Source organism: Vicugna pacos, chromosome 10, assembly GCF_048564905.1.
Source record: "Vicugna pacos chromosome 10, VicPac4, whole genome shotgun sequence".
Classification (NCBI taxonomy): Eukaryota; Metazoa; Chordata; class Mammalia; order Artiodactyla; family Camelidae; genus Vicugna; species Vicugna pacos.
The window spans coordinates 30652348-30665341 of NC_132996.1; the positions used below are offsets into that span (position 1 = coordinate 30652348).

The window sequence follows — 12994 nt, forward strand, 5'->3', positions numbered from 1 at the left end:
ATGGGTTGTAGAATTATGGAAAGCAAAATACTAATACTTTCAGAAGATAATTTAGTAAGATATCGTCATCCTTTGGGGGTAGGAATGACTCATTAAATAGGCACACACAGCATTAACCATGGATGACGGATAAACTAGGCTACGTTAAGATTAAGAACTGCTAGACACAATACATGGATGAATCCCATAAACCTAATGTTGAGTCAAAGCAGCCAGATACATGGAAATATATGCAATTCAGGTATGGATGCTTGACTAGTGAGACTATAAAGAAAAGCAAGGAAATTCACATGATGAAAGTCAGGATGGTGGTAACTTGGTGAAGTCGAGAGAAGAAAAGTTTGGGAGGGGACACAAGAGACTTTTGGGTGTTGACAGCATTCTGTTTCTTAGTCTGAGTGGTGGTTACACAGGTTATGACCTTGTGACAGACCACTAGGCTGAACATTTTTGTTTACTTTTCTGTATGGATGTGTGCTTTGTTTCTTTTTCTGATGTGTTCAATTAAAAGGGATTTAAAAAAAGATTACTAATTGCTGTGACAACAAACCAAGTGTAAAAATGGCTCAAAAAGAGAGAAATTTATTTCTCACTCACGTGAAGTCCAGAACAAGTGTTCCTAACTGGTGGGTGGCTCTCCTCTATGTGATGCTCATGCTCCTTCCATCTTTTGGCTCCATTATCTTCAGTGCGTAGCTTCCAAGGTCATGTGCTCAAATGCATCAAGTCGGCCAGAGTGGAAATAACATGGGGGACTGTGCATAGGAAAATTTAAGGACCCGAATCTAGGAAGTAGCACACATTAGTTCCACTACCATCCAACTGGCTATATTCAAATGCATGGCCACACTTAAGTATCAGAGAGGCTGGGAAAGACTCCAGCTGATTTCCCAGGAAGAAGAAAATGGGTGTGAGGGATAGCTGGCAAGTCTCTGCCACAACATCCACATGCAAAAACCACTGTCTGTTTTGCCAAAGATACATAGGTCTCCAGGGACACACAACCATGCCACTGTGAGGGCACAGAGGTGCAGATCAGGAAGAAAGGAAACAGTAACAACAGGAGAGGGGCCTTCCATGAACCAGTCCTAACAGTGCCATGAACTTCAAGGTGGATTAACTCAATTCTCAGCATCAATCTACGCACGAACAAAGAGTGGGAGAAAAGTCAAGCAGCTGGGGTTGCCGGCAGTGCCACCCTAACCAGACTGACTTAAGTGTGACCTTAGTTTTTGCAGCTGTTCATCCTTCCTTGGCCTGTTCTCTAAGACTCCACGGACTTTCCGCTAATTCTGTGAGTAACTTGTTGATATCCTTCCCAAAATTTCCCTTCTTAACCATTTTGTGACAGCCAAACTTGTGAAGTCACAGAGTGGATTTATTTTACCTATTGACCCTCCAGTCCTATGCTGAACTTTAACCACCACAGTAGGCATCCTTATTTTGTCCTTGGAACAGAAGTCAATGGGAATGCTACCACAGAAAGCCCAACATCTTAACCTGCCTCCAGCAGCAACTGCCAAGCAGCAGGAAGATGACCCTTACCTCCCAAATCTCAGACAAGTGCATCTAGCAGGAGGAACTTATTTTGTGCTCAGAACCCTAGCTGCAAGGATTTTTAATTTCTCCAGACAGCAAAGAATCTGAAGCAACCAAGCGAATGAAGTTTATTTTGGTGGATGAACACTACGGAATATCACACAGCTGACAGAAGCAACAATCTAGACATGTGAGCAGCCACAGAGATTACACTGGCTGTTTACCTATTTACTCTCCACTCCTACACTCTCCACATCTCCCTCTGCAACACACCTCCCTCTCAGCCCCACAGACACACACTCTGGAGTCGTGCTGCTGCAGCTGTGACTCTGCCAACTGTGCCTCCCAGAATCCACTGCCAGGTGGTTCGTTAGGTTCTGCCAAAGGGATGCCATAGAGGGAAACTGAAAGTGAAAGCCGGGGGAGGGTCTTCACCCCCGTTTTCCAGGTGCTGTCACGTTACTTCAGCTGCAGACAGTTAGCTCCAGGTAGTAGCTTCCTCTGCGCTCAGCAGCAGCTTTGCTACACTTCTTAGAGATGACAGGCCAGCTCCCCCACGTGTCAGAGCCCAGTCAGACCTTGCTCCCCGCTGCCCCTGCAAGGCCATGTTCTTCCTCAGAAGTCCAAGCACCAGGTACGTGGAGGGAGCTTCCCCGATGAAGGTCTGGGTAATATCAGTCAAAAGGGGCCCCTTCTCCGAGCTCCTAGTTCCTGGTAACCGTATCCCTTCTTCCCTTCTGTCTTCCCAGGCCTTAAGATGTTATCTGACCTCTCCAGTCATTAACTTTTAATTACATCAGCATCTTCTGACTCTTTCAGCCTTGTATCACTTGTAATCAATTCTCTGTTTAAATGCCTTCTGTTTGACATACATAATGTGTGTAAAGGTAGGAAATCATCCACACACAAACTAGAAAGATTAAAAGACAAAAGTAGCAAAATCGTCTGCAGCCACAATAAGCAGTTAAGGGATACACAAAACAACTGTAAAATATGGTATCAAAACCAGTGTTCCCATGACTGGGAGAGACCTTGTATTCATTCAGCATTACATTCTCTAGCAAGAGGCTTGCTACACTCAGAAACTTAGTCATCTCCATATGGCCACTGGGGTGGAGCCTGGGGCAGAGGCTTCTTGGGACAAAGTAACCTGAATCACTTTTGAAGGCTTGGAGCCCGCAGAGACATGGAGAGGCCAGAGTCAGGCTAGCTGGCGCGGGGCAGGGGAGAGGAGTCCGCTGCTAGCTGGGCTGCACTTTCGCTATTTGGCAGGACAAACATGGGAGTTTCCTGTGGGCTCCCAGAAAGGTAACCAGTCTTAAGGTGTTTGCTGAGACCCCTCCCAGGAGGGCCACCTGCCAGGCTGAGGCACTTCAGCACTAGGAGGCTGTGTATGGACACATTGTCTGGGGCAGGCTCCGAGGAGCCAAGGGGAAGTGTGGGCCAAGTAGAAACCAAAGCCAGTTAGTGCCTAAGTCTCCATGGGGCGCTCCAAATACCCCACACACTGAGCCAATATTAATGCCTGTCTCAGCTGAGCACTCTAATTCAATGAAACTAAACAAGAAGTTCAGACTTTTTGCCTCTAATACACGCCCCTATCCCAATCCTAAAAGTGACAGCAGTAAAGGAGTGGAAGAAATAGACCATGCAGGCTTCCAGACCCCACTGAGCTAGAAGGAGAACAGCTCTGAACTGGGTGAGTTGCTGGCAGGCCACTGAGATGTGGGAAGGGACGGGGGAGACAAATATGTTTAAAATGTTAATATTTTAGATCGGTCTCAGCCATGTTATAGGGATTAATGGAACATTTATAATGTAGGAGGACCTTTGAAGTAAAGCCAGAAAGACAGGGGCTGTGGCAATCTGTCAGACCCCTGAGAAGTGTAACAGTAAGCAGGGTGTCTCTGCTTAATCAGGAACATTTCATCGTGTGACTGTGAGAATCAAGAAGCCAAGAGAATCACACGGACCTAATCGCTAATATCCTCGAATTCCTGAACCAACGCCAACAACCATCAACCATCAGGTTTCTAGCTTCACGAGAGAAAAAAAATCTAATTTATTTAAGGTATCCTTTAGTGGGATTTTTTGGGGGGTTGGGGGGGTCACAATTAAAATGTAGCTGATAAGATCAGTATCCCAACTTCCTCATGCAAGCACTGTTTTCCCAATTAGGAGTCCGACTCACAGGACAGCTGGGAAGTGTTGACTGGCATCTGGTAAGAAAATTAAATGTCTGAAGCACCCTGAAGGAAACAAAGGGTTTTGTGATCAAGAGTAAGGTGGACAGGATATCCAGAGAAGATATACTACCCAGGGCACGGAATGCTAAGTGTTGTAACATTCCCCTAACTTAATGCAGTAAAGGTTTAGTCTGTGTTCAAAACAAACGTGGATGGTCTTGGTCAAGCAACTTTCCTCTAAGCACGACTCAATTAACCAGACTTCTACGCTCTGACTCCATCTTCAAAACACGTGCTTCAAGGTGACCCTGGAAGGCAGAGGAGGGGGTGGGAGACTCAGACAAGGCTGGTCTGGAACTGAAACACCATTCCTACTTACTTTCCACTGGAGAGGATGACACACACAGCCCCGCCTGGACGCAAGGGGCTGGGAAATGTAGTTTCACTGCGTGTCCAGGAAAAGGATGTTTTGGTGAGTGTCTAGCCAGTTTCCACACAAGGAAAGGATTCAGGTGTGAAGATCTGGAAGATGGAAGTGAGCTCACCAAGGAAAAAAGTATCCTGGGAAGATGGAGCAGTGTATATAACGGCCCAGAAGTCAAACAGCTTGGAACACTGGACGAAGGAAAAGAAAGCCTGTGTGGCTGGAGTTTCGTGAGGAAGGACCAGGTTAAGATGCAGTTGGAGGGAGGCCTGGGCAAGATCACACAGGGCCTGGGAAGGAGTCTGTCTTTTGTTCTCAGAGCAATGAGAATCCATTGAAGGATTTTAAGCGGAGAAGTGACATATCTGATTTACATTTTAAAAAGCTCCCTTAGCCATGTGGAAAATGAATTGCTCTGGGGGCAGCAGTGGAAGCAACTGGACCAGTAAGGCATTACTGCAGTAGTCGGATATCCTAGAACCAGGTGGCCAGCCTGGGAAGTCACCTGGGATGGAGGACAACCTAAGGGGAGGTCTCCGTGAAACTCTGTAAAGGGCTTTGTGCAATTACGTAAGTGGCTGGGGGACTGGTGCTGAGCTGCGTCTCTGCCAAGACCTTGTTTCTTTGGGAACTGTGCTCCGAGGGCTGTGTCGCAGGAGCGAAAGCTGGAGCACACCAGCACTGCAGAGGCTAAAAACCTCTACAAGGGGTGCTAACGGAGCACGAGCACAGAGCGCGACCCAAACCCAACTCTGTTCTTGCCTCTCACCACCCGCCAACCCTTTTTCATTTGGGGGGACTTGTCCCCTTTTGTGGAGAAAAGCTACAGTAAGCCTGCGACTTTCCAGCTCATTCGAAGCGCCCTGATGCTTTATGATCAGTTTAAGATACAAACCCAACCTCAAGTGATTACAGCGTCTAATCCTACGTAACAATAAATAATCCGCACATATTGTAGCCTTAACTATTTTCGCCTCCCAGCTCTGTCCCTGTCAAGGAGGCTGCTCTGGGGAGGGGAAGAATGACCTGTCCGTTCTCTGCTCTTCTCACCTGCTCTCCACCTAATAGCTGCTGATCGCTCTGGGTCCCACTGCAGAGGAGGAAGGGGATACAATAGTTCTTGCTTGACTGGGTGTTTCTGTGCCCTATGGGCCTCACAGACATTTAAAGGGGGGCATCTTGCTGTTTTCTGCAGTCCCCTTGTCCCTGGTGGGTGCAGCCTCATTCAGGATGGTCTCCTGCAACTCCCTCCCCAGCCCACATGGTACACTCCTAGCTTCTTTGTGCTGAGGTCTCCTTGCCTCTTCAAATGGTCCTACTGGACAGGACCCAGGACCACCCAACACCTCCCTCTCCGGCAAGGTGCACAGGATACACTCGTGCGTGGCTCGCCACGGCAAGTTCTGGGACTGCAGGCCAACGCTAAAGCAGCAGCACTGCCCCAGCTCCACCACTGAAAGTTGGTGAGCCTCTGCATTTCCAGGTGTTAGACACTGAAGCCTGGGCATGGACTTGAACAAGCACTTGTCCTGAAGCTGATGATGCAGCAGAGAGGACCCAGACTCAGGGCAGTCCTGCTTGCAGAATTGATGGAAACGCTTGCAGGGGCTGGGCTGGGTTAGGGGGAGCTGGGGGCCTGAGTCAGACCCAGAAAGATATTTACTCAGGTGGCCAGGGTCAGAATAGGCAACAAAAGACTCCAAATTAAATTATAAGTAAGGGAGGAAAGCAAAAGAGGGAGACAGGCCGACCCCAGCCATTCTGCTGTGCCTGGTAAGAAAATAGGGAAAATTAATCAAGATCTAGGAATATAAATAACATGTGGGAAACAGATTCGGAGCTATAAAAGGTGATGTGTGTCCTACAGTGAGAGAGATGCCCCGCTACTCCAACACATTCCTCAGACTTCATGGCTTGCCTCCCAGCGACCTCTGGAGCTGCCGCAATAGTTCTCTCCCCAGTAATGCCCAGTGAATCCCGACAAGCTGGAGAGGACTGTCAGGGTATTTCATCTTGGCTGCCTGGCAGCCTGCTCCACTCCCTAGGCTCACATCACCCCCAGAACGGAAGCCTCTCTAACAGGCTGTGTGAATCCTCTGCCCTTCTGAAATTCCTGCTATCCAGCCTCTCCCACTGTTTGCCTGCAGATCTCCTGGGTCTGTCCCCTTCTTCAAGAGGTTGGCACCTGTCCCATGCCAACATCTACCATCACCCTGGAGAACTTCAAAGTCCACGAAGACAACCCTTCCTCATACCTGAGCCCTGGGGTATTAACCAATTTCCAGGCAACCTCCCTTGCCTGCCCCTCAAGCACTCGCCCCTATAACTACACCTTAAACTTTGCCATCGCCTGGAGCTGCTCGGCTTCCAGTATTAATTATTCAAGGACTTCCATTTCTGACCACAGCCTCCCATCCTCCCAGGTTACTTGTTCAGTTACTCTTAGTGCATCAACCTACTCCTGTCTTCACTCCACTCACCTGTTCTACAAAATTCCATGGTCCCGCAGAGCTGTCACTAGCGAATGGTCTGAAACCCCTTTGCTTGATTTCATTTCAATTGCGTGGCAAGGTTCCAACTCTGGATGATCCCTTAGTACTCACTTTCTTCCACAGCTACACCTAGACTCCTGAGAAGGCAGAGATAACCACACCATCTGGGCTGCCTGGTACAACTAAAAACTCACGAATACCACCACCATACATTCTAACAGGCCCTCCACATTCTGCAGCAATCCTCTCCCCGCTGCAATCTGACTTCTCCCTCATCTTAATAAACCTTTCAACAACATTTGACAGACAACCTCCCCGCTCTTTCCATATTAAAAAAATCCACTCTCCTGGTTTTATTCCTTCATCTCTGGCCCAACCTTCTCATCTTGTCACCTTTACTGGTTTGTTTTCCTTTACCCATCCATTAAATGCTCCTCAGAGTTCTATTCTTAGCCATTTTCTCTTCTCTCATTTTACTCTGGATATCTTTCTCTTTCCATGACTTGAATTACCTCCTCCAGGCTGCCAAGCTTACGTCCCACTTCCAAACAAACATCTAGGTCCCTAAAACCCAACCTTTTGAATGGTATCATCAACCCAGCCAGTGGCTCAAGCCAGAAATCCGAGACTTGCTTCAGATTCCTTTCACTCAGCCTGAATGTCTCACCAGTTCCACCTACTGAAGTTCTCACCTGCCTGCTCCCCCATCGTCACTAGTCCACAGTGTCCTCATCATGTGCCCAAAGTCTGGGTTCCTGCAACACCACTGCTTCTCATAGGTCCCACTCAGCTGGAGCCTCTCATCCTTATCACCTCCCTAGATGAAGCTCAAGTGACCGCTCTGGGAACACAATGGTTAAGTATGAGTTGAGAAGACTGTAGCCTAACACACAATCACTGCACAGCATTTAAATGCTGAAGTTGCACTCTTCATGGAGTGCTTTGAGGGTTCGGATGAAGAAGTCAGTTCTGCTTTGGGAGTAATGGAGTAGGAATCAACGAGGCTGTGTGGAAGGATGAGTATGACTTTGCCAGTGAGACGAGCGTTCAGCAGAGAGGAGCATGTGCAAAGGTACTGAGCACGACCTGCTGAATGGTTCACAGCCCAGCCTCCAAACATGCCCTCCGCCTCCAGCCTGCCTCAAAACATCCATCTCCTTAACTGGAGGCACCCAACTGGCCCAGAGCTCTGGAACCATGTCCCAGTGGTCACTCTCAGCTCTTGTTCTTTGAAATAGGTAGAACAGGCTGCATTTATATACCTGGCCCTTGGCAGATGCCTTCTAGAAGAGGCCGAGGACCTATCATCCTAGTTGATCTTCTCCCAGCATTAGCTTTCCCTGCCCAGAGCTTTCCCAGCACATGCTGATCTGGGCCCAGTGCAAGGCAGCAACAACAGGCAGACCCTTCTGCCGACGAGCAGCTCAGTCCCCACCCCAAACGGCAACAACCAGCTGTCATTTACGAAGAGACTCAGCTCCCACACAAACCCCCTCCAAGAACAGCTCAGAATCTGTCAAGAATCTCTAAATATCCTATAAAATAAGCCTGTTGAAAGGCTATCTTCAGCTCTCTCACAGTTTTTCTCAGTCAACATATTCATTCTTCATCCTTCAACCCCTAACCCTGCCTGGGGAAGGTCTTTAGAAAACAGCAACGCTTACAACATACAACAGCCAGTTACAGTTTATTACGTACCTCCTATGGACCCAGCTACAGGCGTCCTCAGTTACCCCACACAACAATCCCATGAGACAGGAATCCTCTCATCTTCCAAGTGAGGACTGTGACATTCAGAGATTAAATGACAATAGGTGGCAGACCTACCTGATCCAAAGTCTGTGCTCCCAGCAAGAGAAACACCAGGGCCCCACAGGACAACAGGTACTAGGAGCAGTTTGGGCCATGTGGCTCCAAAGAAGATGAGGACCAGGGGAAAGAAGTGCTCGGTACAGTACAGGGACAATCAACCACCCTGACTTAGAAGCCCAGACTGATGTACTCAGCCAGGATGTTAGGGGGCTACCAGTTGCCCCAGAGCCAAGAAGCAATGCCTGCCCGAGGCCTTGAAGACCTAGACAGACCAAAGCTGTAGAAGCTAAGGGTCAGCAGGAGCTGGTCTGCAGACAGGAAAAGCAGAAGAGAGGAGAGTGGGGATACTAGGACAGAAAGTCCATGTGGCTCCTGAGAGATTAAAAAGAGGAGCCAAACCCAGAGATGCCTTGAATTTCAAACCATGTGGTTTCCATGACACCTAGGGGATCCGTAATTCCCAGATACTCCTGCATTCTCCAATAAACTCCTCATTCTTTAGCTAGCCCAAGTGACTTTACGCTTCTTGCAACCAAGAAGCCTCAATCAGAGCAGGGCTGAGCCAGAGGTTTCATTTCATTTTGTTCCTGGGGCACAGTAAGGGTGGTACCAGGTCCTGGGGCACAGCCTGGCTGGATACAGTCTTCAGATACTGAACCTGGAGTTCAAGACTTGCCTCCTCTTTCAAGAGGGGGTCCAGATGTCACCTGCGCTTGTACAGACAAGGCTGAAGCTTCAGGCCTGAGAGTTGCGCCTTGGGCCCTACTCGAGGGGCACCAGTCTTTTGAAAGTCAAACAAGAAGAAGTGGCTGTTGGTCAGGTCCTAGGGGCAGAAAAGACCAAAGTGAGCACTAAGTCCTCACCCCAGCCCCTCAAAACACCTCTGTCTATGTCCCATCCCTGCTCAGAAAGCTTCCCAGGGCTCTCCCATAAGCTGGGCCTTTAAGGAGCAAATGCCTGTGTCTGACTATGACCTCCTTCCTGCACACCGTTACCCCAGAGGGCCACACCTCAGACAAAAACAGAGTCAGACTTCTCAGGGCCCTCACCTTGGAGATGACTTTGAAGCCTAGTTTGGTGACAGCTCCCAGAAAGTTACGAACATCTTCAAAGCGACTGCTGACCTCCGCCACTTTCAGGAGACCTCTAAGAAGGAGGAAAAGTTCTAGGTAAATACACAGCACACATATGTACACATATACATGCATCTGTGTCCTACGGGCTCCTACCCTGGCTTCAACACTCGATTTGCCTCCTCTAGGAAGTCTCTGATGTTGGTTCCCATCAGTGAGAGGCAGAACACAGCCACATCTACAGACTCATCCTCTAGAGGCACCTGTGGAGAGTGGGAGTGTTGTATAAAGCAAGCAATACAGGGAGGAGAAAGCAAGCACCGCATGCTAGGAGTGGACACAAGGATGGGGGGTGGGCCGGGCGTGTTAGAGATTAGCATGTGGAGTTTGGGCCTAGAGCACGGGCCAGATACATGGAAGGAGAGAGGGGTTTACCTGGGCCATGTCACACACAGTGACCCTGGGGTCCAAAGAGGCCAAGTCAAAGCAATGCACAGGGTTCCGGATACTCGAAGCCAGGCGGCAGTCCCCACAGCCAAAGTCAGCCACTACCAGGGATGCAGGCCTGGGAGTGGATGGGAGGATCGTTCATTGGTCTGGTCTGAGCCCGGGACTGATCTACTTTGCTTCTCACCGTGCCCCACCCCTACTCACCGCTGGCGAAGATCCCTGGCGATGCGGTCCACAGGCTGCAGTGGCCACTTCTTGACTTGGCTCTGGAAGCCACGATGGTAGAGGAGAAAAGCCTCAGGGTCTTCCTGGAAGAGGCGCTGCGCAGCACTGCTGGGCCCTGAGTACAGCTGTTCATTGAGGTAGCGGAAGCGGGCGCCGTCCAGGCGCTGGGCCATGCGGGCTCGCAGAGCCTCCGCCCGGGCTCCGTGGCTATCCGGACTGGGGACAGGAGGCACCTCGGTCTGCGCAGTGGGGCCTGTGGCTGGGGCCGGGGCTGGGGCCTGCTCTGGTGGCTGGGGTGGCCGGAACTTGTTCTTCTGCCTGCGCTTGTTCTTCTGCCGGTTCCGCCACTGCTTGCGACTCAAGGTCCGGGGAGGTTGAGTGGAAGGGGTCTCAGGGCTTGGTTTGGTGGAGTCACTTGTCGCACTAGAATTCCAGGCTTTGAGACCTGCAGGGAGGGGGATGGGAAGGCATATTTAGGGCAAGAGCCTCTGAATTCAGAGACTGAGCAAGTCATCCTGGCGGCATCCCTGTCCTTGAGACAGAGACTGTGGCCTGGATCAAAGTACTTAGTCCCTAATCCTAAACCTAACGGGGGCAGATAACCTGTCATGCATAGGATCAGCAGATCCCCCTCCCTGTCCCACATTCACATACACATCCACTAATACCTGTTTGGTCAACACTGTCCAGGTGTTGGGCAGGATTTGAGGGGGCCTGTTTCCAGCGTTTCCTCTTTCTCTTCTCTCCTTCAGCAGAGTCACTGCCAAGAGGAGCACCTCTGTGGCACTTCTTCCTTTCCACCTCCTCTTCCTCAGAGTCACTGCTGGGGGGGCCCTGTTTTTGACGTTTGGTCTTCCTTTTCTCCTCTACTTCAGTAGAATCACTGGCAAACAAGGCCTTTTTTGGGCGTTTCTTCTTCCTTTCTACCACCTCCTCCTCCTCAGAGTCACTGCCAGGCAGGCTAGGGGGCTGTTGGGGAAGAGATGCTGCCTCCAGGGCCCGTAAGGTGGCCAAGAGCTTGCGGCGCTTGGAGCCCTGGAGGGAAACACAGGATGAGAGCAGGGGTGAGGAGAATGGATGCGCCCTGAAGAATCACAAGGGAGAGATGGGGACCTGATTCAAACACTGATTGGAGGCATCTGGATTATTCTCAGTCAGCTAGCTTGTCCTGAAGCCTGCCAGACCGTGAATAACTTTCAAGTTGCTATCCCAACCTTTGGGAGGCTGCAGGGCAGAGAAATCACCTACCCTACTTTCTTCACTATGCAGACAAGGTAATGGGGTTCCCCAGAGAAACGTGGTAAGGCCACAGCAACAGGACCAAGGCCAGCAACCAGGAGGTTCAAGCCTCAGTCTCAGGCTTTTGCCTCCAGCTGATACCTTTCTATCAAGATAGGGAGGTTTCTGAAAACAAGAGAGACAGGATCACAGATGTGTGTTTTAAAGATGCCTCTAACAAAACAAACTAACAAATACAACCAAAAAGAAACAGACTTACAGATAGTAAGAACAAGTTAGTGGTTACTAGCGGGGAGAGGGGAGGGGGGCTAGACAAGGGCAGGGGATTAAAAGGTACAAACTATTATGTACAAAATAAATAAGCTTTAAGGATGAATTATAGAACACAGCGAATATAACCAAATATACAATTACTACTATTTTGTAGTAACTATAAATGGAATATAACGTTTAAAAAATTTTGAATCTCTATGTTGTATACTTGCAACTTATGTAATATTGTACATCAACTATACTTCAAAAAAATAAAAATAAAAGATGTCTTAAGCTGTAGTGCAAAGAACATACTGAAAGGCGTAAGCTGTAGACAGAGGCCAGTGGATTATAGAACGGGTTGAGTGGCTGAAGAGGAGGGGATATAAAGCAGGCAGATTCCACGCTGGAGGCTGACTGAAGAGCAGAAGAGCCTGGGCAAGTGGAGCAGCCCTCACATCCTCAGAGGTTTTAAAGGAGAGAAGGTCTACAGCCTGGGAAGCCATCCTGGGTTGAAGTCCTACTGAACGGTCCAGGGCCAGGCACTTACCTTGGACGTTCTCAGTACCCACTGAGCACCACCTCCCTTTGAAAGGTAGTACTGATAACCCTTTATTCTCATTCACTCTCACTCGCTCCAATCTCCACACAGCCATCAATGACCTTTTCAAAATGCAAAGGTAAAGAAATTATTCCCCTGCTAAAACACTCGCTATCCTTAATATACGCAAAACTTCTACCGCTCCAACTTCTCTCTCTGTGTGTCTTCCAACCACGCGGGTTATTTCGTATGTGTGACCCTAGCTGGACGTGCTTTTCCTATCCAAGAAACCTTAATTGCTTGACTCACTTCTACTCACCAGTTCTGAGTTCCAAGGTCGGGTTTTTTGTTTGTTTGTTTGTTTGTTTTTCTTTTTGGACGTTCCCGGGTCTCAGCCGTCCGCGGGCGCCCTGCTCCCCCTGATACACACCCGGCGCGCCCCAGCCCTAGGACCCACCAGGGTCCGCTCCAAGTGCCCCTGCGGGGCCGCTCACCTTGATTTGCGAGGCTGCCGTGAGCCGAGGCCGTGACACTACAGGCCGGAGGTCCGTGACTGCTGGGGCCTCCTCGGCCCACTCGGGCTCCTCGAACATGCGGCTGGCGAGGTCGAGGTCGCGGGGTCGGCGCGCCTCTCCACGTGCGGAGCGCAGTCTCCCGGAGTCAGAGCCGGCAGAGGCGCCACAAGAGGGCCGGAAACCAAAGAGTGAAAGCTACAGAGCTAGAGCAGCCGGCGCGGCGCCAAAAACCATCGAGTTTCGACA

The 12994-nt window shown here is 49.7% G+C and overlaps 1 protein-coding gene across 2 annotated transcripts; it reads right to left on the reverse strand.

Moving 5' to 3' along the window:
• Nucleotides 1-8309: 8309 nt before the first annotated feature.
• RRP8 (ribosomal RNA processing 8) lies at nucleotides 8310-12974 on the reverse strand. 2 transcript variants are annotated; one of them, XM_006203469.4, is made up of 7 exons: nucleotides 12728-12974; nucleotides 10870-11236; nucleotides 10181-10646; nucleotides 9962-10091; nucleotides 9683-9789; nucleotides 9503-9599; nucleotides 8310-9276 (listed from the first exon to the last, which is right to left on the reverse strand). In XM_006203469.4, exons 1-7 carry the CDS (start codon nucleotides 12824-12826, stop codon nucleotides 9157-9159), a joined length of 1386 nt encoding a protein of 461 aa, XP_006203531.1. In that variant the 5' UTR covers nucleotides 12827-12974; the 3' UTR covers nucleotides 8310-9156. The 2 variants fall into 2 exon arrangements, with proteins under 2 accessions (XP_006203531.1, XP_072825502.1); XM_072969401.1 differs by lacking the exons at nucleotides 9683-9789; nucleotides 9962-10091.
• Nucleotides 12975-12994: the final 20 nt, after the last annotated feature.

Bases quoted from the DNA above. Each gene is read 5' to 3' on its own strand.
- RRP8 (XM_006203469.4), bottom strand. From the start codon at position 12,826: ATGTTCGAGGAGCCCGAGTGGGCCGAGGAGGCCCCAGCAGTCACGGAC. The intron at 9,600-9,682 runs GTAGGAGCCCGT...CCTCCTTCTTAG, and splicing joins AATCGAGTGTTGAAGCCAGG to AGGTCTCCTGAAAGTGGCGG. The intron at 9,277-9,502 runs GTGAGGGCCCTG...TTCTGCCCCTAG, and splicing joins GCTTCAAAGTCATCTCCAAG to GACCTGACCAACAGCCACTT.